General features: G+C 43.9%; 1 protein-coding gene across 1 annotated transcript in view; it reads left to right on the plus strand.

The window, feature by feature from the left end:
• The window catches only part of LOC122795993 (mediator of RNA polymerase II transcription subunit 1-like), a 545,806-nt gene that overhangs the window by 381,679 nt on the left and 137,345 nt on the right, over nucleotides 1–26,782 (plus strand). Inside the window, exon 5 of the mRNA XM_044064474.1 lies at nucleotides 14,318–14,436. Coding sequence (XP_043920409.1) covers nucleotides 14,318–14,436 — 119 coding nt within the window. The remainder of the gene's footprint in view (nucleotides 1–14,317; nucleotides 14,437–26,782) is intronic.

The following is a 26,782-nucleotide window of genomic DNA, read 5'->3' on the forward strand; positions in this document are numbered from 1 at the left end:
TTAAAATGTTATTTTTGATGAACAGAGAGGCTTCTTCTAAACTGTTAAAAGTTCTTATTTCATTTGAATTGTATATTTTTAATTCTAGCAGGAAAAGCAGGATGTGCATTAATATTATTTTGCTCAAGTAGTTTTAGAAGTGGCCAAGCTTTTTTTTCCTCCAATCTAATACTCTGATGGAATAATCATTGTCAAATCTAATTAAATTCTGATTATATTTCAGTGGACCTTTTCTCCAAGCTGTTTTTAGTAGCAGTTCCTTGTCCAAGTAAGACAAGAATTTTATTACGATTGATCTGGGAGGGGTAGAAGAAGTTAAGACTGTTTCAAGTCTCTGTGTGCCCTTTCAGTACCATACGAGAGACCTGTTAGGTCTAGAATTTCAGGGATCCAAGAATTTAAGAATGAAATAATGTCCTCACCTTCCCTTTTTCAGGTAGTCCGAAGATTCTGATGTTAGCTCTTCTCTCTCTCTCTCTGTTCTCTAAATCATCCACTTTATTAAGAAGCCAAGTATTCTTGAGTTTCCTCTTCCTTGAGCCTTCCCTCGATATCATTTAAGGAAGTTTCTATAGATTTTAATTTGTTGTTGAAGTAGTTCCTTAAATACATCTGTTTGTTTTTGGCAGTTCTCTTCGAGAGTCTCCAAGTTTTCTTTAAAACCAACCATTTTCAAACACTGTTCCTGTAAGGTAGTTGAAACTAACTGCAGTTCTTTTTTCAAAGCAGTTTCAGAGTGTGAAATCTTTGAGTTGATCATTTCCACAGTATATGAAAGCCTCCAAAGTAATTTGACAGGAACATTTCTATGGAATTCCACCAAAGTTTTTAATTATATGAATTAATCTTTCATCAATAAATTCTAGCATTTTTGTTGCAAAAAATAATTTTCCTGTAATTTATAATAGTTATGCTGATTTCAGTTGGCCATTCAGGCTCTGCCCCCCCCCCCCCCCCCCACACACACACACCCAATCAGAGGGTTTTTTTTTGGATTCATAGGTTAATATATGTTTATTAAAATAGAATGTGGGCTCCTATTTTGTATGTTACTTGTTCAAAAGCAGTTTCCTTTAATTTGTAGATTTAGCTGATCTGTTAGGTTTGGGCATTTTCATTTGACTTGGTTTGGTGCTCTGCTTTAAATTGTGTGTTTGCAGTATGGTGTCATTAAAAGTATTTTTGTTAGTTTTTTTTCATCTGTGTTATGCAGCTTCATTAGGTTGGTGTTATAATTTTTTGTTGATATAAGTTTTACTGAAATTTGATTCCATGTATACCCATAGAGCTGAGCAACCCTTCCTTCATGTCAAAAGTTTTCTCAGAGGTCTCCCTTAACTAGAGATTTCAGCTGTTTTTTTTTCCCCCTCAGAAAATATACGAGAGAAAATCTTGCACCAGTTATACATGCGCAGGAAACTCTGATATTACATAAACAGGACCAGGGGTAATTAACAGGTAAACCAGTAGATCTGATGTCCATTTTATTCTTCCAGTCTCTTGGGTCTTTGGATGTGATATCAGATCTGATTTGGCTACTTCTCAAGACTTGCAATAGAGTTCCTCCCTCTCCTATAATGCCTCACTTCTCCTCTAAACCATCAGGTCTTATTTGCCACCTTCCAGCTGAGACGTAATCCTGTTGCCTCAGAGACAAGTGGTCATTTGGTATTTATCTATTCTTATATTTCTAACTTGTTCTTAGTAAACCTCCTTTTAACTAGTGATGTTAAGTTGTCTATCTCACCTTCATTCTTGCTGGATGGGTTCGGAGCCGATCCTCTGCTCCAACTCTGCCTTTTACTAAAGCTCAAGAGCTATTTACCGGCTCGAGGCCTCCCCTTATACCGCAATGCTAGGCGTCGGATACCCAGATCTCGTTTGCCGCTTCAGCTACGAGGTTGCGTTTTTTACCGGCTGCAGGTCATATAATTCTTTTACTGCTGTTTTACTGTTAGTGTTGTTGTTATATTTAGATATTCTTCTCTATTAGTTTTATTAGATCGTGTAGCCCCTTTAGACCCCACTTAGGATCTCCTTTTCTGTTCGAGTTTTCTTCCCTCCCCCCCCCCCTCCCCACCCCTTAGGGTAGTGTTAGGCCTGTCTCTTTATTGTTTATATTGTATTATATACATATATATATATATATATATATATATATATGTATATTTGGATAATTTTTGAAAAGTTTTTGTTAGTGATAACTGTTGTAGTTATAGTGGTATTGTTACTGTTAGTTCTAGTGCGTGTGTGTCTGTGTATAGTGTTTTAAGCACTAGTTAAACTTCCCTTGGTATCTCTTTTATCATGTCTAAAGATACTAAGGTTTCAGGTTTCAAGAAGTGTGACTCGTGCTGTCAGAAGATGTCTCTGACAGACGGTCACACTTGTGTTTATTGCTTGGGCCCCCTACACCTGCAGGACTCTTGTTCGGTCTGTCATGCCTTCAGTCCGAGAGTCCTGCAGGAGCATAGGAATAAGCTCATTTTGATGGGCTTGTTAAAGCCAGAAGGATCCCTGACCAAGCCTTCGTCGGGGAAATCCTTAAAGCCCGCCAAATCTTCGGCTCCCTGTTTGGAGCCGACGCCGAGTGGAGCTTCTGCCTCCTCATCGGTTCCGGCCGGAACCGACACTTCGAGACCTCAGTTGGCTCCAACTTTGCTATCGGAGCCTTCTCTGAGCCGAAAGCGTTCGAGGTCCCCCTCTTTAGAGCCTGTTTACTCTGCTCCCAGGTCCCCATTACTACAATCCAAGCGGAGCCATAGATCCCATTCCTCTCAGTCCTCCAGGCTATCGGATCATGACTTAGAGAGGGTGGTCAGTAGGCTCCTAAAGTCACAGGCACTGGCCAAAATGTTGACTAGCCCTTCTCAACAGACTGTGGCTATCCCTGTTTCTTCAACAGTTCCTCCTCAGACTCTACCACCGTGTTCGGAGCCGGAGCTTGTTGGGGCTTAAATCGTCGGAACGTCGGAGCCGATACCACACCTTTCGTCTCCCTCGTCGGCTCCGATCTCTTCGATGGTTCCATCCATGGAGGGATCCGGGTGCCGAGACTCTCTCGTCGACTCCAAGGGGGCGAGTGGCATCGGACCCTTGTCCGACCCCGTTCTCCCTCTCGGGGCCTCGGCGCAGGTGAGCTCTGCCCCGACATCGGCCTCGGAGCTGTCCCTCTTGGTGCTGGGAGGGGTCCACATCTCTTCAGAGCGGGGACCCTCTTCTCTGCCTGATAGGGGCATCTTTGAGGTCATGAGGAGCGTGCTGACTCTGGTGTCGGCTCCACAATCGACCCCTTCGGCTACTCACCCTATGGTGCCTGCGTCGGTCTCTGTCCACCCTCCTGACCCCAAGCGTGGAGAACAGGCGCTCCAGGTAGTCCCATTGGGTGTATCTTCCTCTTCCGAGGCCTCCCCTGATCATTCAGAGGAGCCCCTTCGGAAGAGAAAATGTAAGAGGAAACATGTTGACTCCCCCGAGTCAATCACCTCAGACACCGACTTGGAGGATTCGGAAGGGTCCCCAAGGTCCCCCTCTGAGGATGTTTCCTCAGACATCCTTGAGATCCTTAGGCAGAGAGGAAACTGGAGTGCCCTTAATCCTTCCAAGGACGAGTCAGTGTACCTGGATGCGTTAGGTTCTCGCCCTTCCACCTCCTGGCTGTGTCCGCCTTTCGACCTGCTCATGGAAGTGGTGGTGCAGAAGGCGTGGATGGCCCCGAACACAATGGAACCAACTCCCCGCAGACCCACAAAATTCATTACAGCCCCGTCCGACAAACAGTTTCTTACAAAGGGTGTCCCTGTTGATGCCATGGTGGTTGCAGCAGCCACTAAGAAGGAGTTGGCTGACCCTTCTGTACCTGTCCATCCACCTAATGAATCTAGGACAATGGACAGATACGGGAAGTGGATGTTTTTTTCAGCGACCTTTTCCATGCGGTTGCTGAACTATCTGTGCCATTTCACCCGCCTTCAAAGGGATCTCCTTAAGAAACTGGGTGAATATCCTTCAGGGTCCATCTGCTGCGGGGTCTCAGCAAAAGATTAACTTCCAGCTGGCGACCCTTAACTCTATAGTCAACTCCTCCATGCGGCTCATTTCTTATGCAGCCGATGGGGCAAGTAGGGCCACAGGCACAGGCGTGGCTTTGAGAAGACATGCCAGGATGTGGTTATGTAACTTTGCTGACCCCTTTAAGGCATCCTTCACCAATACCCTCTTCGATGGTTCGGCTTTGTTTGGACCACAGGTGAAAGATACCCTTACCAGGTGTGAGCAGGAAGGCAAGACTCTCTCTGCCGTGGGGGTCCGTTTTTCTACTCCCTCTAGACCATACTCTAAAGGTCAGAAGGGTGGAAAATTGTGGTTTCCCAAACCCCAGGGAGTCGTGCCTGACACATGTGGCGAGTTTCCCTCCAGGGGCAGAGGAGGGAACAACAGACGCTGCCCGAGGGGAAGAGGGGGTCCGCAAAATCAGGGTAGCAGGGAAGCTTTCTCTGACTAACCCTTTCAGCACCCCTGAGGGGCTGCCCGACTGTCCACCCTCTGAGGCAGTCGGGGGAAGATTGTCACTGTACCCAGAAGCCTGGCGACTCCTCACACAAGACAAATGGGTACAGTCTATCATATCCGAGGGTTACAAAATCCCTTTTGTCCACACCCCCGTGCAAACAAACAGATCCCTTCCAGATGTTCCACCCAGTCTAAGGGAGCAAGCAGTACTAGAAATTTCAAAACTGCTAGAAAAAAGAGCCATCCAGCCAGTCCCAGCAGACCAGCAAGGATCCGGGATTTACTCCAGGTTTTTTTTGGTACCAAATAAAACAGGGGACTGGAGACCCATTTTGGATCTCAGCAGGTTAAACAAGTCTGTTCAAAGAACGAAGTTCCAGATGGTCACGCTTCAGTCCATTCTACCCTTTTTGGGTCCGGACAACTGGATGTGCTCCATAGACCTTCAGGATGCATACTACCATATCAAAATGAACAGACGCTCCAGGAGGTTTCTCCGCTTCCGGATGGGAGCCAGTCACTATCGATTCAGAGCCCTGCCCTTTGGTCTCACCACAGCCCCCAGGGTGTTCACCAAATGCATGGCAGTGGTTACGGCTCACCTGAGACGGCAAGGATTCCAGGTGTTTCCATATCTAGATGACTGGCTCCTAACTGCTTCCACCAGGCATCATCTAATCCGAGCCAGGGATTATACCATCCAAACTTGCTCCGAGCTAGGTATCTCTATAAACTTCGAAAAGTCTGCATTGTCACCTTGTCAATCTATAACCTTTATAGGCGCCATATTAAATACAAAAGAACTGTCAGCAAAACTTCCATTAGAAAGAGTATTAGACATTCGCCGACATGTTCAAACGTTACTACAGTGCAAGAGAATTCAGGCCAGATTTGTACTGAAAACCTTGGGTCTCATGGCAGCAGCAATCACATTACTTCCCCTGGCTCATTTTCACATGCGGATTCTTCAGTAGATGCTTTTTACCCAATGGTCCTTTCAGCAGCTTCCGATGTCTCACAACATAATAATCACCCAATCATGCAAAGACCACCTTTCTTGGTGGATGGTCTCCTGTCAAGTTTTTCAGGGCAGACCGTTTGTCCTTCCTCCTTTGGTTGCCACGGTGACAACGGATGCCTCCCTGATCGGGTGGGGGGGGGGCATTTTCAGGGCAGGACTGTCAAGGGCACTTGGCAACCCCTAGAGTACCATCTGCACATAAATGTCTTGGAGATGAGAGCGGTATTTTTAGCATTGCAAGCTCTTCAGGACTCTCTACCTACCGGGACTATTGCAGTTCAGACGGACAATATGTCGGTAGTGTGGTACATCAACAAGCAGGGCGGAACCAGGTCCTATCCCTTATGCCGAGAAGCACTCCGACTCTGGCAGTGGGCAATCTCCTCTCAACGGTTTCTGATAGCAACGCACATCCCCGGGAAGTCACATGTCATAGTGGACAGGCTAAGCAGAGCAATCCTTATGCCTCACGAGTGGTCTCTCAATCAGTTAGTAGTGGACAAAATTTTCCACAGATGGGGCAACCTTGCTGCGACCTTTTTGCAACCCCTTTCAACAGCAAGTGCAGCAACTTCTTCACTCTCTTCCCCCTCCCAGGCCATTCCCCCAGAGACTCTCTAGTTCACGTGGCCCCGGGGTCTTCTGTATGCATTCCCTCCTTTTCCCTTAATTCCAAAACTGATTCAGAAAGCAACCGCTTTGGGATCCAGGATGATCCTCATTGCTCCTTACTGGCCTCGACAAATCTGGTTCCCATTCCTGCATCCTCACCTGCTGGAGCAGCCCTGGAATCTGGACCCAGTGCCAGACCTCTTGATCCATCAGTCGGGCGGGCTGCACCAATCCCTTCACTCTCTCAACCTCACAGCTTGGTTGCTCCACTTCCAACCTTAGCCAGGCTTCCACATATTTCTCAGGCAGTGCGTGAAATCATACATTCTTCGCACAAATCTTCTACTGGGAGGACTTGTGCTAGTGAGTGGAAATGTTTTTCTTCCTGGGCAGAGGCTAGAAAGATAGACCCCTTTACAGCCCCTGTCCATGATGTTTTAGATTTTTGGCGGAACTTTTTCGAGCAGGTTCCTCGTCTGCCACCATTAGAGTCCAATTGGCTGCTATCGCAAATTTTCACGTTGGCCTGTCCGAGTCCAGTATCATGTCCCACAAACTTTGTAAGGCCTTTCTTAAGGGGACTGTTTTACTTAGACCCCCGGTTAAAGATCCCCCCCCCTCCGTGGGATGTGAACTTGATATTAACTTCATTGATTCTCCCTCCTTTTGAACCTGTGGCTTCTTGTTCCTTAAAGTAACTGTCCTGGAAGACTCTCTTCTTAGTAGCCATCACCTCATCCAGAAGAGTATTGGAACTTCAAGCCCTTTGTATTTGTCCTCCTTATCTTATTTTTCACAAAGATAGAGTTTCACTCAGGATTAATCCTTCCTTTTTACCCAAAATACCCTCGGAGACAAATCTCAATCAGGCTATTGATCTTCCTGTCTTTTTTCCTAATTATTCAAACAGAGCTGAACAAAAGTTACACTATTTGGACGTTCACAGGCAATTACGTTTTTATTTGGATAGGACCAAGCAGACAAGAAAATCAGATCAACTCTTCCTGTCCTTTGCTGAGGGCAAGCAGGGCCTGCCAGTTTCTAAGGTAACCTTGTCCAGGTGGCTGGCCTCTATTTTTACCTTGATCTACTAACTGAGACATAAAGACCTCCCTACAAAACCAAAAGCTCATTCCACCAGAGCATTGGCTACGTCGGTAGCTTTTCAGGCTAGACTTCCAATGGAATCTATTTGTGCTGCAGCCACTCCTCATACCTTCATTTCACATTACAAGTTGGATATGGCCTCCAGGAGTCGAGCTAATTGTGGTTCCACTGTGCTCAAGAGTTTGTTTCGATGAGCCACCCAGGGCTAAGGTACTAGGTACGCTGTCCCATCCAGCAAGAATGAAGGCGAGATAGACAACTTAACATTAAGAAGTTATGTACCTACCATAACGTTCCATGTTAGTTGTCTTCATCTCTCCTTCTTTCTTGCGTCCCACTCTCCATCCCCCTAGCCTGGTTAGGACCGAGAAGAATCCCTTTGAGGCCTTCTTCCTATGGTTGACCTTTTTTTTAGGTTACGTCCTCCTCTGTTTGTAGCACTGTAGGTTAACCTTTTGGTGGGAACAGATATTTTTTTCCATGGTGTTAGCTCTACCAAACGAGATCTGGATATCTGATGCCTAGCATTGTGGGATAAGGGGAGGCCTCGAACCGGTAAATAACTCTCAAGCTTTAGTAAAAGGCCGAGTCGGAGCCGAGGATTGGCTCCGAACCCATCCAGCAAGAAAGAAGGCGAGACAACTAACATGGAACGTTATGGTAGGTACATAACTTCTTATTTACTCTCCTGTCTGTCCTCCTCTCATTTTTAGCTCCTTTTTTCTCCGGCATTAGGGTTGTTTGCCCTTCCTCCCCTTCCACATTTCTCTTTAGTGACCATTGGTCATCACCTACTCCTCCTTCTACTACTTCCCTTTTTCCTTACCGCTATCTGTTAAAAAGGAAAAAAAAAAAGTTCCCGGTATCATTGTTTTTTTTATTGGTGTATAGTTGAGAAATTAACCTCGCTGGCATTTTTAACTTGTGAAACTTTAGTTATTGCATGTGGTAACCCTGAGCGTGTTTAGTATGTCTGAAAAACCTACAGCGTTTGAGGTATGCCTCTTGTGGGCACAAGATTCTGAATTCTAATGCCCACAAGAGGTGCGTGTATTGTCTTGTGTTAGGGCATTTAGAAGCTGATTGTGATATTTGTGAGGCCTTTAATCCCCACACCCCTTGCAGACCACAGAAACTGATCTTGAGAGATTTATTACCGACCTCTGGGGCTCAAATTCCTATAAAGCCTTCTACTTTCAAGGAGCTTAAGAAGCGTACCCCCTCAGCATCCCCAGGGGCTACGGCTTTTGTACCAGAAAAAAAATGCAATAGTTATCGGATCCAGCCACATTGGATCTGATCAATATCCATGCATCATTGAATCTGAGAAGTTCCTTGGATCTGACAGAATCGGCACCTGTGATGATCCGAGTACTATCAGAAACTCAGACTTTGGGTCCGAGCGCCCCTTTGAATCCTTCAGACGTCATCCAGATCCCTGTATCCGGGCAAATCAACCTCAGGTCTGCAATACTCTGGAGGTCATGGAGCTATACTCCGCTTTGGAGCAAGTCTCCCTGTCCAGCTCCAACTGCTCAGACCAGCCTTTCCCTGTCAAATCTACTCATTCATCAGCTTCCTCAAGATGCTCTCGGCTGTCTCATTCAGACATGGACAGGATGATGCGGAGTTTCATCAAAGCACAGATTCAGTTGGAGATTTTGCCATCTCCGACCCATGCTGGATCCGTGAGACCCAACTCTTGTATCTCAGTCTTCTCTTCCGATCTGACCTCCAGCTTCGGTACTTCAGGATCTGATATTTTCGAGAAAGCTGTCATCTGAGCAAAGAATTTGTCTTTGACTTGGAGTGGGTCCTGGACCAGAGATGTCTGCGCCACCTCCATAGGGTTGGTCTTGGCTCTGACCTTGTCTGATCCATTTCTTCCCTTAGGGGCATCATCCCTCGACAATTTGGGTCTGGTGCTGTCTGGAGGCGTCTGATCTGTGATGGTTTCTACCTTCTTTCCCTTGGTGGCTTTGGCTACAAGGGGGGGGGGGGGAGAAGAGCTTCATTCGGGTTCATCTGCCTTTCAGGTAGCAGAGAGGGTTTTCTCCAGAACATGAGACATGGCTCTTCATCCCCTGGACCCTATCCAATCACCCTGTGATCTGAGTTTTGCACCCATTCATCCTGTCTGTAGTCCGCTTCCTCCAGGAAAGCCTCTAGACCTTGCTCTGTCAGGAGGTCCCCATTCCTGTGATTCCTCCCTTGAGTATTCGAAGGGGGAGATGCATCGGAAGAAACCGTGCAAGAGGAAGCACTTTGGACTCCCCTTTAGAGTTTTTAACTGAAGACACTGACTTTGATAAAGGAGAAGGACCCCCCCCCCCATCTCCACCCGGCGACATCTCTTTCAGAGCTAGTTTGGAAATCCTGAAGCAAAAGGGTGGATGGGTCATCCAGAACCCTTCTTCCAAAGAGTCAGTGTTTCTGGAGGCCATCGAAATGGGCCCTTCTACAATCCTGAGTGACCCTGCTGGTGATTGAACTTACTGATTTTAGTTGCCCACCAGGCATGGAAAGGAGCCAGACACAGTAGAGCCTATATCCATGCATACAGACAAGTACCTCAGCCTTCCTAGTGATCACTTGTACTGGAGAAAAGGTGCTCCCATTTATGTAATTGTGGTGTTGGCAGCCACCAAGAAGGAGCTGGCAGAACAGAGCTACACTGCCCATCCCCCGAGCAAGGAGTCTTAGGCTTTGAACAGGCCTGGGAAGCACATAAATGTCTCGGCTACATTTTGCTGAGGGCATTAAATTATTTGGCACATTTCACGTGTCTTCAGAGGAACTTGCCAACTCTCTGGCAGAGTGCTTGATGGAGGAAGACCTCAAGAAGATATCTCCACAACTGTCCACTCTATCATCTATTTCCAATTCCTTAATGAGGCCAGTCTCTCATGCTGCAGAGGGAACCTCTCGACCAGCCAGCACAGGCATAGCCCTTAAGAGACGTGCCTGGATGAGGCTTTGCAGGTTTGCAGAACCTTGAAGGCATCCGTCATGAAATGCACCTTTTGATGATTCTTCTTTGTTTGGACTGTCAGTTAAGAAAACTCTTGTTTGCATTGAGCAGGGGGGAAAGACCTGATCTCCTGTAGGGATCAAATTTTCTTCCCCCCAACAGACCTTTTCAAGGAACCAACAGAGTAGGAAGATGTGGTTCTGAAAGTCTTAGGCTGCTTTCACGGAGTCCGAGTCCTCTTCTTGATGTAGAGGAAAAGGATTTGGTGGCAGGTGCTGCTTTAGAGGCAGAGGAGGTCTGCAGAACCAGGGTTTCAGTGAACCTTTCTCTGACAGGTCCTACCAGCACTCCTGATGAGTTGCCCAACTGTCCTACTGTGGAGGCTGTCGGGGGCAGGTCATCTTTGCACCCAAGACGCCTGGACAAATTTAACAAACACCTGGGTGCTAAACATTATTTCCAGTGGTTATATTCCGTTTTCCCTTCCACCCCCAAGCCCCAGGAGGAATCTCCCTGATGATCTACCCATTCAAAGAAGGACTGCCATTCTAGAGGTTCAGAAACTTCTAGAAAATAGTCATTCAGAAGGTCTAGTCCAAACAACAAGGATGCGGAACCTACTCATGATTATTAGTGCCAAAGAAGACGGAGGGCCTGTGACCTTTCTTAGATCTAAGCAATTTTAACTTATTCCAGGACGCATACTATCATATCAAAATAGACTGGTGCTCCAGGAGACACTTGTGCCTCCAGGTAGGAGCCACCCACAAGACATCAACTTCTTCAAGCTACTCAATACCTGCTACAAATTTTCAGTTGTCTGGGAATTGCGGTAAACTTGGTGAAGTCAAAGATGTCACCACTACAGGACAATAGAGTTCATAGGAACACAGATAAACACAGTCATACAAATGGCTGCCTTGCCTCCACAGTGGATAATATCCTTGAGAAGTCCAGCTGTTACTGGAGACACCAAATCCACCTGCTTGCCAGGTTTGAGGGCTCTAGGGTCCATGTCAGTTGCCATTCTCCTAGTTCCAATGGCAAGGTTCTTCGTGCGAGTGCTGCAATGGATTCCAGCGGTTCAGTGGTCCATTCTGTACCATCCACTATCTGCCCCCATCAGACTAAATCTGATCTGCTAGCATCACCTCCAGTGGTGGATGCTTTCAAATTATCTCTATCTTGGCAGGCTCATCCCACAGCCCCTCCCCCCTGATAGCCAGTGTAACAACGGATGCTTCCCTGTTGGGGTGAGGGGGCATTATCAAAGAAGATTGGTCCAAGGTATGTGGTCTGCAACAGAGACCGAATTGCACATAAACGTCCTGGAGCTAGGGGAAGTCTTTCAGTTGTTGCAAGCCTTTCACCACTGTCTTCCTCTTGGAACGACTGCAGTTCAGACAGACATGTCAGTAGTCTGGTATATCAACAAGCGGGGTGAACCCGGTCATAACCTTTGTGCAGAGTGGCTATGAGGGTGTGGGAATGGGTGAGCTCTTCAAACCACACTCTCATTGCAACACACCTTCCTAGTGAGACCAACGTTCTGGTGGACAGACTGGGGAGATCTGTCTTGAGTCCACACGAGTGGTCCCAGAATCAGTCGGTTGCGAACCAGATATTCAGCTGATGGGGCCAACCTTACTGAAATCTCTTTGCCTCTCCCCTGAACAGCAAGTACTTTGTTCTGATTCCTCCAATCGGGAAGTCACCCAGGGACAGTGTAGTGCACAGTTGGCTCCCCGGTTCCTTCTGTATGCTTACTCTTCTATACCTCTGATTCCCGAAGTCCTACAGAAAGCCAGCAGGTTGAAGAGCACTTTGGTCCTCATTGCCCTCTTCTCTCATCAAATATGGTTCCCCTTCTTACAGTCTCACAGCAAGCAATCCCCTGTGGATACTGGATCTCAGGCAAGATCTGATTTCTCATCTTTCCAAGCATCAGAGTCCCAGTCTCAGATTCCTAAGGTTAACTGCTTGGTTTCTCTACTTTTTATTGATCCTAAGAAAGCCCAGGCTAGCTTCCTTGGTTCGAGAAATAACTTGCTTCCCAAAAGCCTTCCACAAAAAATGTTTACAGTAGTAAATGGAAGAGATTTTCAATTTGGGCATCTCAACAGAATATTGCTGTGTTTTTAGCTTCTTAATTCAGATATACTCCTCTTACTAAGTTCTCTTTATCAAGACTAGGCTAGTTTTTCCAGTATAAAGTTTGCAACTGGCAGCACTTGCAAATTTTCACATGAGGAAATGTACTACCTTTTTATCTTCCCTTTCAACATCCAGATTTTGTAGAGCCTTTATGAAAGGGTTTTTTCTACTTAGGCCCGCAATAAAAGAGCCGTCTGTGCCTTGGTGTGTCTCACCATTGTGCTTCCACACCTTACTCAGAAACTGTTAGAGCCTGCAAATTCCTGCAACATGAAATTTCAGTCTTAGAAAAGTATTTTCCTAGTAGCTATCACTTCAGCAAAAAAGAGTGAGTTGCAAGCTTTATCATCCAAAACCGCTTACATTACATTTTTAAAGATAAGGTTTTCTTAAGATATTGACCTGTCCATTCATTTGCCAGTCTTTTTTTTCCAGTCAAACAAGGGCGAATATATGCTCCATTTGCTGGATGTACACAGTTGCATTTCTATCTATATAGGATGAAGCACCACAGAAAATCTGAGTCAGCTATTAATTTTTTTACCTAGTTGATTAGGCCAGGCAGCATCCAAAATCACTCTAGCAAAGTGGATTACTGATTGTATTTCTACTGTTTATTCCTTGAATGGCATGCAGCTTCCTTGTCCCCCAAAAGCTCATTCTACCAGGTCAATGTCCACCTTGATGGCTTTTTCAGCCAGATCGCCTATTGATGGAATTTGTGCAGCAGCAACTTGGTCCATGTCTCTTACATTTGTTTGTCATTGCAAATTAGATGATGTATCTAGGAACATAGCATCCTTTGACTCCGTGGTGTTCAGGCATATCCTTCCATGAGGGCTACCCAGAATTTACATAGCTGGGGGCTCTGACCCAAGAGTGAAGAAGAATGAAATGGACAACATCATATTTAGAAGTTATGTACTTATCATAACTTGACATCTGTGTTGTCCAATTTCATTCTTCATGTCCAACCTGTCCATCCCCAACCCAAACCGTTGAGAGCGATCTAGAGGATGTAGTAGCCCATAGGTTCATGGTTTGAGCTCCAAATTGTGGTGAGATATATCCCCCCCCCCCCGTTGATAACCATTGTAGATTTATGTAACTAGGGCAGCAAACTCGATCTGGGGGGTTAAAGAGGGGGAGGAGCTCAAGGCTTGGATTGCAAGTCTTGAGAAGCCACCAAATTGGATCAGAGATTGGATCCAAAGGCCCAAGAGTGAGGAAGAATTAAATTAGACAACACATGCCAAGTTATGATAAGTACATAACTTCTAATTTGTTTCCCTTTGTATCAGAGAAGGGGAGTGGAAGACCAGTGATCAGGCGGGCTACATTTAAATGGCTGTCTAACTGCATTTTGTTCTGCCATGAAAAGCATGGAAAACCCTTACAGGGACAGGTTAAAGCACATGCTAATAGAGCTGCTGGACATTGTCTTCATAAGTTGCATATATTTTAGGCTTACAATCTACTATTGTGTTTAATAGTCTCCTTCATTTGACTGTGTACCTGTACATGCAAGTTTTCTGGGATAAACTTAGTTTTTTACATCCCTGTCAGTGTTATCATTTTTTTGTAAATGTTTGATTCGATGGTTATTGGATAAGTGCAGTGGTACATGTTGAAACTTTTACCTATTTTATTTTTTATCATTGCTATAAATGATTGCATCTCGTATCCCATCTGGTTTCAAACACACCTATAGATGTATTTGAAATAAATGGGGGAAGTAGGCACAGAATTTGGTGTTTATTTGTACTTGGAGCTTTGGAGAGATTCAAGTTTTTGCATCTCTTGTCTTCTGTTTGGGAATAGGTGATTCGTCTTTACAACAAATAATTTTATTTTATTAAATTGTGGAAGTATGAAAGCTCATTTTTTTTCTCTGCAGCAGATTTACTTTTTTGTGACACGTTGTGTTCTTTATTACCCAGGTATCCCTGTGATGGACTCTATACCTCAGTTTGTTCCCTTATATGAGCTGATAACACAGTTTGAGTTATCAAAAGATGATGATAGCATTCCTCTGAACCACAACATGCGGTTTTATGCTGTAAGTAATGTTATACCTGATATTAGTGTTACAGGAATGCAGAAGAGCATTTGGTTCAGTTGTCTGTTCCAGAAATCATGAATGCACTTTATTTGAGATGCATGTGTTAGGTAGTCTGATAATACAGAACAGTACCGTATAGTGCTGTTACTTCTTTGTAGGTCTTTAATATATGCTGTCATCAGTTGTTTTCTTGCACTTAGGTATAGTTAATTGAAACACATATAAATACATTTTACTGGCTGCTGAACACCACTCCAGCACAAGACACTGTACTGTGTATCTTAAGCTCCAGCATTCATTTTGTTTTACTTTTGAGTGAAGTTAATCTTAACTGCATATTGAGTGTGCTTGGCTTTTTAGTGTTATTCACTCTGTCACTCTCTCTCAAAGCTAATAACTCAGTTTGGGATGAAAACTTGAGGGAGAACTTTTTTTGCATGAGATTCTTCCGGTTTTTGCAGTCTGTGGTTTTACAGAAAAGGTCTTAAAGCCTATCTTGTCATTTTTGTTATGTTTTGCATTTCTTGCTCTGTTGGTGTTTGAGAAGTTATGTAAGAGACTAATTTCTTTTTATAATAAACTGCTTCCAGTTTTTGATGAGAGGATGCTATGAGTGGTGGAAAAATTAGTCAGAAGTTGAGGTCAGCAATATGTTTAATTTGATATGGCAGTTAATTTCAGAGTTGTAGCTAGCAGCCCATGGTCCAGAGTGCACTAAACGAAGTGCTACAGGGAGGGGGGTGGTGAGACTCTTCTGTCTAAACTGTAGCAACTGCTTGCTATATTTGTTGCAAGCAGCTGCTATAGTCCATGTTCAGAGCACTAAAGCACTTCAGTTCTGAACAAGTCCAGGGGTGGGGGATCTTCTCTCTTAAACTGTAACAAACAGCTACTGCTGCTGTTTGACATAGAGCTTCAGTTCAGACTACAAATGCAATGTCAACATTACACTGAAGACTGGTCTGGATCCGCCTATCATGACCCATGACACTTTGCACCAGGGGAGGTTGTCCCCTTCATCCCACTCTAGCTGTGCTGCTGGTACCCTTGTACTTTCAGGCTGACCTGGGAATATATCTTTGTAAATGCCTACAGAGGATTTGAATCAAGACATAGAATACAGTCAGACCCCAAAATAATGAGGTCATGCTGTTATGAGTTTAATGAAAACTTTGCCATGCATCTTTGCATTCGTACCATGAGCATATTCAAAATTGAACGCTTTTATGATAACATGATAAACATCTAGGTAATTCTGACTTCCTCCAATTCATTAGAAGCTTCAGTTTGTGACTTCCAGACTTACTAAAACAAAATAGCAACTTTGTCCTTCCTTTGCTTGTAAGCAGTGTTATTGCGTGCTGCTGTTTGAGCCAGCAGGATTTTAAGCACAATCCACTTTCTTCTAGTCTGCAGCTTCTTTGTCAAAGGAATGAGTCTTTTCCAACACAAGAGCTCAAATCGGGCCATTTCAGAAGAGAGATGAGGTAGAGAAAATGAGCAAATTGCATTATACCTAAATTGGCATTTTCATGGAATGCATTATTGTGGGTTTTAATGTATCTGTAAACTTGTGTAATAATTTGATAGTATGTTTGTAAGTGAAGAAAAGGCATAAGAAAAGTGCACACTTTGTCAGTATTGTTTGTGTTATACATATGAAGGATTATATTGCTGAGCTTAGGCAAAAATGTAACTGTTTGCAAAGATTTGACATAGTACTGCCTGATGGAATATCATCCTTTACTTTGCCAGGTTGTGCTTGTTTGGGTGTTCAGGAGAAACTGTTAGCCCTGAACTATGTTTGTATCTGGCTTTCTCTTTTATGAAATTTGCTGTGAAACTTTTATTGTTGGTGAGAAAATGAGACATATTTGCACTGAGAGGGATTTGGGTAAAGTATGATACATATTTTTCCTCGGGAAGGCTGCCTTAGCATTAACTCTTAAGCTTAAGGAGTGGAGAATCCTGGGGAGATTAGCGAGTGTGGAGCACTAGAGCCATTATTCTTGTGGTGAATTCTCAATTTCTTTAGCTATGAAGGTGGCTAGTACATTGAGGTCAGAATGCCATCAGTGCCCCTTATATTAATGCTAAGATGCTTTCCAAGAGTTTTGATCTCCACAACCCAGGCATACGGTTCCCCTCACTCTCCCACAAAATCTTAGAGCTGGCCATTACATCCTATCCTTCCCAGGTAATTTTGCTAGCAGCCTGTGTCTGTTCCCTGATCTTGGATTGCCTGTGGTGATGAGGTGCCCTGCGCATGTCATTTCATCTCGCTAATAATACCTTTCCTTATTGTGTAGAAAATGGTTATTTTTTTACAAGAAGCATTTAAGAGAGCCTTTTCCAAGTTTCAGTCTTCTGAACAGGAGATTTTGGTGTTCCCATCCTATTGGACTGTTTACAGTGAACTGTGCAAGTGAAGTTAAAAGAAGAAACTGTGAAGCAGTGTAATTTTATGCCAATTTGCTGTTTAAAAAATAGCTTGTCAGAGGCAAGTTTTTTTTTTTTTAAATTCTTGATTTTGCATGCAGACAAACTTTGTGTGGTGGAAAATGGTTGAATGGAAGCTATATCAGTAAAACAGTAAAGGAGTTAGGGTGAAGTGTAACCTAAAAATCAAGTTGATGCATTCAGAGTTGAAGATGGAAGGTGTCCTACAATCCGTAAAGAATGTAACATTTCCAACAAAAATTGGGCATACAAAATGCTAGATTGAAGCAGAATTTGTTCCCAGTCGATGTTAACATGTCATTCAGTAAGATCTGTTTGAGCAAGAGAATATGGTAGACGTGGCAAATGAAAACCAAAAATATTTAAAACTCATTCGAACTTGAAGTAACTTTAGCAGATTGTTGCATTATCGTTTCTGAAAGAAAATCAAGGTAGTCCAATTGAACATGAAATTCTAATAGTTCTAGATGCAACAAAGTAGAGTAGAAATTCCTAATGCTAAAACTTCTATTGGTACTTTTGACATGCTTCTTTTGACAGACAGCAAAAGTTTTTAGTTTCATCAAGCAGTAGAAATCCCAGATGTTTTTCCATTTCAGAGAAGATTGTGAACATCTGTGAAATATGCTTTTTATCTATTTGGCAAAAGGGGAAGAGAGTAAACCAGTAAGTAAACAGACCCTTTCCAAATGGATTAATTAATGTACCTTCTGTTATTCAGCCCCTGTTAAAGTTATTCCAAGACACATCAGAGCCCACTTTGCTAGAGTTACTGCATCCACCACACCCTTCTTCAAGGAGTATTACCATACTAGCCATTCTTAAAGCAGCAACCTGGACTTCATTTCCCTTTTTTTTCTGGACACTACAAATTAGGGGCAGCTTCAGGGGCAGTATTTGCCTTTGCTGTCTTGCAGGGTCTTACCTGCTAGTCACTGGTATCGTCCTCTTCCCCTACTTTACTTTTGGAATGTTCCCAAAAGTGAGGACTTCAGCAGTGAATACTATAATGAACCATAGTATGATTGTGTTAGAAACTTAAGCGTAATTGTAAATGTTAGAGTAAATTGTGTTGCAGTCCATATACCTTTCCCCATTATGACCAGTTTTCACTATTCTGATTAACTAGTCTGTGCTGTATGGATTGGGATGGTTCCTTTGTCCCTTCTGCAGCTTTCTGTCACCTTCCTACCAGCTGCCACTCCCTCTTTTGTGCCACTTGTTGAAGCGGGAGATTGGGGACCTCTGGAGTGGATCTGGGATAATCGGGATTTTCAGGGTGGTTCACTTAATCTTTGGTTACTAGGTCTTCTACCTGGCTATGGGAAGAAAGTTTGGAAGATTGTATTTGCATCTTGGTGTGGGAGAACCTCATCTGAAACCATAGGGGAAGGTAAAGCTCTGGAAGTCTGGCTTGCCATTCATGCTACCTGCACACAGCATGTTTTTTGACATTTATGTAGACTAGACCAGTTTGTAAAGGACTAACATGTATTCCAAAACTGTAGCTAATTCAGCCTTTTTAGGTCAAGGCCCCTGTGTTTTCACTAGAGGGAGAATCTCAGTGTATTTACTTAAACATCTTGTGCAACGTTTCCTAAGGGATGCCTTTCTTTCATGGTCTCCTGTCGGGAATAGTCCCTTCTCATCCTGCTTTGACAGCATTATCTGTTTTATCCCCTTTAGCCTGCCAAGTAAGTGATCATATTTTAAGTTATCCATATTTTTTTACTTCCTCCACTGCTGACCACTAGCTGCCCACTAGCTGCCTTAGTGCCCCCCCCAATGTTCTGTTCCCTAAAGCCAGCTATTACGTGGTCTGTTATTCAGGGCTGGAGAAGGTATTGAGGTAGCCCAGTTCATTTTGCTGCTTAGGAGAGTTTTTTTTTGTTTTTTGCTGTACCTCTAATCCCATCCCCATGCCCTGGAAATGAAGTGATGATAAAAGCATCATCCTGCAGAGGACTACTGGTGTATCAGTCTGTTGTGAATGCTGCACACCTGCTTGATCTTCAACAGTTTGGAGTACCAGCAACAACCAGTTACACCTACACATTCTGCAGCAACTGACAAAATGCTTTTATTTTCCTTTCTCCCTCTCCCACCCTCAGCCACTTCCTCAAGAACCAGCTCCAACTAGCCAAACATGATTTGGGTCTCCTGGGGTCCAGTCAGAGTTTCAGCCCTCCCAGCCATGAAGCTAACTATGGAAGCAATTTCTTAAGCCAAACATTGGTCGGCACTGATCACTGATCCCATGATAGACATTTGTCCCCATCTAGTGGTACTTGGCAAGAAGAAGCATCTATACTCAAAGCCGGTGCTCTCTGTTTTTTTGTCATTCTTCTGCAATTCCATTGACCTTTCAGCTTGAGTCATTTTGCTGCACCCAGCTGACCCTGTGCTCAATGGGCTTTCTTGTGTATTTCTACCAACAGTGGAGGGAATTATCAGCTGTGCCTTTTCCTGCTCCATATTAGTTTTTGCAGTCATTTATCAGGTGGGAACCACAAAATGTGACTTAGCATTTTCAGATATGAGGTGCAAATATGTGTCTCTTTTAGACAAGCCTCAGTTGATTTGCAGGAATACATCTGAGTCTGGCAACCTTAAATTTCTAATACTGACAGATTGAATCATACTATTCTAGGCTACTTTAGAAAAAGTTTGTGTTGTGTAGTGTTTTTTAACATCTTAAATCATTGTTTATATAATGACACAAGTACACGTACAATAATGCAAAGTACAACAAACCATATTAATATTTTCATTATTTTCAAGCAGTATACTTGTTTTCATTTTAACAGTTCACTTCCAGTACTACATAAATTGCTAATTTCCTGACTTCCCTTAAATCTCACTTCTCCTCCTGAACGTTATTGTCCATGTATTGGGGACTTTCAAGATGGCTGCACACTGAGTAACAACTTATTTTCTGCTCTCCCGTTGTCAAAACAGAAATGCAGAAGAGAGTCAATGAATTTGTCTTTTGGGGTGCGGTTCAGTTATTGTATGGATGTCAGCCCCTTTAGCAATTAGTATAATTACTTCCCTTTTCTGTTGTCCCTTGTATTCTGCTTGAATATCCATCCTGAAATCCTTTGTTTGTCAAATTAACAGCCTCACTTCTTTCCAAATGTGTCTCCTGCAGCATTTTACTTTGCATGTCTTGATATAACTCGGTACTCTTTACCTTTTGTCTGTAAATACCACAAAAAGTTCACAAAGGCACTTTGGAAATTCAAGACTGACTATGGTAAATAGTTTAACACTGATACCACTGAACCTTTTTTTGCTATTTGTAGCAGTTTCAACACTTACTCCTCTTTTTATTGTTTTTTCTCCCCTTCTGTCTGTAACTATAAGGCTATTTACATTCCAAGGCAATATGGATAGCATAGCCATTATGATGAAAAGACTCTTCCCACCCATTATACATGTCAATTTTCTGAATTTGTATTTCCAGCTTTTGTTATATGCACATACTAGTGTTTGACAGGCTGATCTTTTATACAGTTGTTACACAGTTGTTTCTTCTAATCTCCATTTGAACTTGTCACATTTTCACAACTTTTTTTTAAAGGAAAACCCTCAAAAATAATTTAAATACCTTTTCAAAACACTCTCATCCCATAATAACTTAAACACACAAAATTATGTACATCTTCAAAAATTAAGTTTAACCCTCCAAGTAGGAGCAGTTGCCTCAAACTGACAGCTGTACCCACAGGCATCACCTAACCTAAAATTAACCTAATGTAAAATTAAAGTTGCCCATGCCAAAGCGCACACTACAGACAGTGTTCCCACTTACACTGATTGCTGGCTGTTCTTTTTTTATCTGCATTCTCTCATATGTGAAATTCTGCTTGTATGGTTTCAGAAAACATTTAGCCATAAGAAAAAGTACACTGGCTATCTTTAAATTAAACTAAATTGCACACTGTTCTGTTAAATGCATGAAAATAGTAAGGATGTTAGAGAGGCTGCTAGCTCTCATTCCATTCCCATAATTTCAAACTTTATTTTTCACTGAACTGCATTATACCATTAAATCTTGTATTTCCGTCAGCAAAGAATGCTTAAGATATTAATTGCTTGCATCTGCTTTTTTCACTCAGATTATGCAGATGTCCTTCAAGGATGCATCTGCAGTCATAACATATGGGTTGTCCTGCCTCAGGCAGCCCTTCGGTCGGCCGGATTCCAAAGTCTGGGTCTGGCCTCGGCTGATGTCGCACTTTCCCCGACGTCAGAGCGTCTGGGGTATAAAAGCATCAGCCAACGCCATTTTCCTCCGTCTTTCTTGCCGCGCGGTGCCCGAAGCAGAAGATGTTCGCAAGTGCCGGTCGGTCAGATCCAGAGATTTCAGCTACCGAAGACTTCGAAAAAAGCTAAGTACCCCGTTGGGGACTCTTTCTTGCCTCAGCCGATGTCAGACAAAGTAAATAATTGTTTAACTTGTGGGAAACAAATACCTCATAAGGATTTCCATTCTTACTGCCTTCCTTGCTTAGGCCCAGACCACGACATATCGGCCTGTTTAGCCTGTGCCTCCTTCAACCGACAAACTCTTAGACATCGGTCAGAGTTTGCAGAGGAGTTTTTTGGAGCCGCTTTTGCTTATAAAATGCCGTCGGAGACTCCGACTTCGCATATGGTCAAAAAAACGCAAGGAAAAGGACCGACACTCGCGGCCCGTGGTTTCGGCTGAAACCACGGCTAGGCCTACCGCGAGTGTCTCGGTTTCGGCCGAAACAGAGTCCTCGGCGATTCCTTCTTCCGAAATCATACTTCCGACCGCCGAGGCCAGAGAGGCCCCGGCTGAGTCGGCTTCAGAACTACCTACCGAAGCTATTGTTCAGGATTTGTCCGACACCATACCTTTGGACATTTCTACCCCTGCACGTGGGGCTGCTAGGCCCCCAGCTTCTATGTCCATTAAGGCCTTTTCTAGGGCTAAAGCTGCCAAGCTTTCAAAAGCTTTGCCTGCCAAATCTACACCCCAGAGGCCTTCCTCTAGTTCACAGATCCTCAGCCTGGCCGAGGACCTTATCTCCTTAATTAGGGGTTCACAACCTCACCCAGACAGGGCCTCTCAACCTCCTCCAGACAAAAGGCCCAGGACTGATCCCTCCGAACTCCACTCCTCAGATGATTCCACGGATGGATCTGAGTTGTCAGACCACCAGGAAGGGGCTTTCTCGCCTTATGAGGATTCAGATGCAGAGGAATCTATCCCTTCGGCCTCCCCTTCTGAAGAGTTTTCCTTTGGGGGAGACTTTACACTCCATGAGAGAACACTTTCAATGGCAAGGTCAGGATTTCTCTGATTCTAGAAAAAGATTACGGACCTTTTTGCATTTGCCTCAGCATAGGCCCTTAGCTATACCTCCTGTTCTAAATGTAATTGATGATGTGTACAATGATGTCAGTACAGCCCCTGATACTCTTTCTCTGGCCCCTGCCAAACCTGACAGATATTACAGGGTCCCGGATTCTCATTTCCATCTGTATAAAGCCCATTCTGCAGACCCAGAAACTATTTCTCAGGGCCCTAAAGGGGTTGCAGCCGCTACTGCCAAAAATCCCCTACCCTCTGATAGTCTAGAGCTTTAGAGAGAGATGGGGTAAGAAGGTGTATACATCTGCAACTCTTTCTGTCAGGGCATTAAACTGTCAATTCCATATGATACAGTACCAAGAGTATTTGTTAGATGAACTGACTAAGAAACTTTCTTCTCCTGAACCCCTAGACCGTAAATCCCTTCAGGATTTGGTACATAACTCACAACAGGTTAGTAATCATTTCTTAAAATGTGGCTATGATGCACTGGCGGCTTCATTTAGATCAGCTATGACTGGGGCAGTTATTCGTAGGCATGCCTGGCTGAAGGAGCAATCTTTGCCAGACCATGTCAAAGTTAAACTCCTCGATGCTCCAATGGAGAAACAAAATTTATTTGGCTCCCCTGCTCAGGAGATTCTAAAAAAGGTTGAAGAAAAAGCAAAATCTGTGCAAACAGTTAAAGATTTCCTGCAAGTTCAACCACCGAGATTCAGCAGAAACTGGCCTACAAAGAATTGGTCCTTTCCAGACTCGGACAGAGCCCAGAGAGGCAGGAACAGGCGCTCTAGAGGCAGAGGTCAATCGAAGGGCTCCTACAGAGGCAGTCAGTGGCAGCCTGCCAACCAGAGTAGTAGTGCAACAGCTACAACAACAACCACTACTACAGGACAGACTCTCTGATTCCGCCTAGCAGGGATCAACTGGAAGCACCCTTGGGTGGAAAGCTGGCTTTATTCTCAAAAAACTGGCATTATATTACAAAGGATACATGGGCATTGCAAATAATAGACAAAGGATACAGGTTTCACTTCCACACTTTGCCAAAAAGAAGCGGAATGCCAAACCTTCCACCAAATCAGAAGGCAGAGGCTTTAAAACAAATCAGCAATTTACTTCAGATAAAAGCTATAGAAAAGGTACCATGTTCAGAACAAGGCCAAAGATTTTACTCCAGACTATTCCTTGTACCAAGAAAAGAAAATCAATGGAGGCCTATTCTCGACCTGTCCGCACTCAACACTTATCTCATTGTGCCAAAATTCAAAATGCTGACCCTACAGCAACTTCTTCCCATGCTGGGCAAGGAGTCTTGGCTGGTGACTCTAGATCTCAAGGAGGCATACCTGCACGTCCCTATCCGACCAAGTTGCAGAAGACACCTCAGATTTCTTGCAGGATCAGAGCATTATCAATTCTCAGCATTGCCTTTTGGCTTATCTACTGCGCCCAGAGTATTCACAAAATGCCTGGCATCAGTAGTTGCACATTGCAGACTACAGGGAATTCAAATTTATCCATACCTGGATGACTCCCTAATACAAGCGGACAACAAGAAGAAATTGTTAAAGGACTTGGCCTATGCCATACACCTGTTACAGGCCTTGGGATACACAGGCAACATCCAAAAGTCAAGACTAGTACCATCCCAAAGGATCACCTTTTTGGGTGCAAATCTGGACACAAACACCAAAATGGCCTTTCACACAGAAGAAAAGCAAGAACAACTTCCAGATTACTTCATGATTTTGACAAGACAAACTCAGCTTACTGCAAGGAAAATCCTGCAGGCCCTGGGTTACATGGCATCCTGCATAATTCTAATCCCACATGCCAGACTGCATATGAGGAAATTACAATGGTACCAAAGGAGTGTATGGTCTCAACACAGTCACAGTTTAGAAACCATGATACCAATCATTCCATGCCTTCAAAAGGAATTCCTTTGGTGGGCTCAGGCCTGCCAGTCCAACAGAGGGTTGCCTTTCAACAAACCAAAAGCAAGGCAGACCATCACCACAGACGCCTCGGACCGAGGATGGGGAGCACACATGGAGGACAAATGCATCCAAGGCCTATGGCCTCAAGGGCAGCTAAGCATGCACATAAACCAAAAGGAAATGCTGGCAGTGAGGCATGCAATCGAGGCATTCAAACCTTTCCTCCAACAAGGACATCTGCTAATAAGGACAGACAACACCACGGTCATGTGGTACATAAACAGGGTGGCACACATTCTTACCCGCTATGCCGGATGGCTATGAATCTGTGGGATCTATGCCTGAATCTCAATATCCAACTATAGGCCCAATTCGTGCCAGGGAAAGAAAATGCACTGGCGGACAGCCTAAGCAGAACTACTATGGATGCACACAAATGGATGCTGCACCCAGACATCTTCAAGCTCATAACAAAGACATGGGGAATGCCGGAGATAGATCTGTTCGCCTCCCCACTCAACCATCAACTGAAGACATTCTGCTCAAGGACATACCACCCACAAGCTTGGAGGGTGGACTCTCTTTCAGCTGGAAAGCCCTAACAGTATATGCCTTCCCACCTCTCCCATTGATGCACAAGGTTCTACTGAAAATCAGGGAGGAACAGCCAAAAGTGATACTAATAGCTCCGGACTGGCCAAGACAACACTGGTATCCGCTATTGAGAAGCATGTCTCAGGCAAAATCATGGCCTCTCCCCCTATGGCCTCTTCTTCTAACGCAAAACAATTTCAAGACCCTGCATCCCAACTTGAAAACATTGCAGCTAACTGCCTGGAAAATTCCTTAAATCCCAATCAAACTGTTTTATCTCAGAGGGTGAAGGACATTATCCTGGAGGCTCGCAGGCCTTCCACAAGGAAGACATACTCAGCTAAATGGAAGAGATTTCTCATTTGGAGCACATCAAAGGGCACAGATGTCACAGTGGCAAACCTAGCACATATCTTAGAATATTTAGCAGAATTGTTCCACAATGGCCTGTCCTATTCTTCCATTAAGATTCATGCTTCAGCAATTTCAGCAGAATACAATGTGGATTCACCTATCTTCTCACACCCTCTCCTCAGACAATTTCTGAGAGGGATCAAAAATGTTAAACCTCCAAAAAGACCCCCTCTACCTGCCTGGGATCTCAACTTTGTGCTGGAAAAACTGACACTACCTCCCTTTGAACCAGCAGCATCAGCGGATCTACAGTTTCTATCTTGGAAAACAGCATTCCTTCTGGCAATCACTTCAGCAAGAAGAGTATCTGAGTTACAAGCATTAATGGCAGTGCAGCCTTTTCTTATTTTCCACCAGGACAGAGTGTCACTAAGAACCAATCCTACTTTTATGCCAAAGGTGGTATCTAGGGTATCCTTGAACCAAGCTATTCATTTGCCTACGTTCTTCCCTAATCCACAGAATAAAGGGGAAAAACTTTTGCACACCCTGGATATACACAGACAGCTACGCTACTGTTTGGACAGAACAAAAACTAGCAGAAAAACTGACCAACTTTTTGTAGCATATGCTACTGGGGTGCAAGGAAGAGCAATTTCCAAACAGACAATTTCAAAATGGATAGGAAATTGCATTCGCTTTTGCTACTCCTTTCATGGAAAGACAGTTCCTGAAAATATCAGGCCTCACTCCACAAGGGCCACGGCCACCACTACAGCCTTCCTACGGGGGGTGGCTACAAAGGAAATTTTAGAAGCTGCTACTTGGACCTCCGTGCATACATTTGCCAAGCATTACAATCTACCTTTATACTCTAGATCCAGAGCAGGGTTTGCAACTGCAGTCCTGCAGGGGATCTTAACTACACCATCCTTTTCTTAGTACCTCCACCCCCAGATTGGCTATGGTATTCTACCCATATGTTATGACTGCAGATGCATCCTTGAAGGACATAGTACAGTTTTGTACCTACCATAAATGTAGATGTCCGATAGGTATGCATCTGCAGTCAGGATTACCCTCCCTCCTTCCCCTCTTGGTATTCCTAGGGTGTTTACCCCTCTTTTAGCTAACTGGAGGAATCTATTATGGTGTATTTGTTTGTTTATTCATGTATATAATTTGCAAATGTTTGGAACTTTTCAGCATTTATCCAAATTTAGCCTTCCTAGAGGGCACCTGGCATCTGGGGCAAGAAAAACTGAGGAAAATGGCGTCTGCTGATGCTTTTATACCCCAAGACGCTCTGACGTCGGGGAAAGTGCGACATCAGCCGAGGCCAGACCCAGACTTTGGAATCCGGCCGACCGAAGGGCTGCCTGAGGCAGGACAACCCATATGTTATGACTGCAGATGCATACCTATCGGACATCTACATTTATGGTAGGTACAAAACTGTACTTTGTCTTCAGCTTCAGACTTCTTGAGTCATAGTGAACATTTGCTAATAAAAAAGAAAAAGCTAATATATTTGCAGATGTAAGAAACTTGGCATATTTCATGAATTTCACTATTTCTGCTTATTTTTCAAGACTACTTGCTAAAAAAAGCACTTGTGTATCTCAGGCCAAGAGCATTAATCTAGATA

Source organism: Protopterus annectens, chromosome 2.part2 (assembly GCF_019279795.1).
Source record: "Protopterus annectens isolate FY-2018-M chromosome 2.part2, PAN1.0, whole genome shotgun sequence".
Lineage (NCBI taxonomy): Eukaryota > Metazoa > Chordata > Ceratodontiformes > Protopteridae > Protopterus > Protopterus annectens.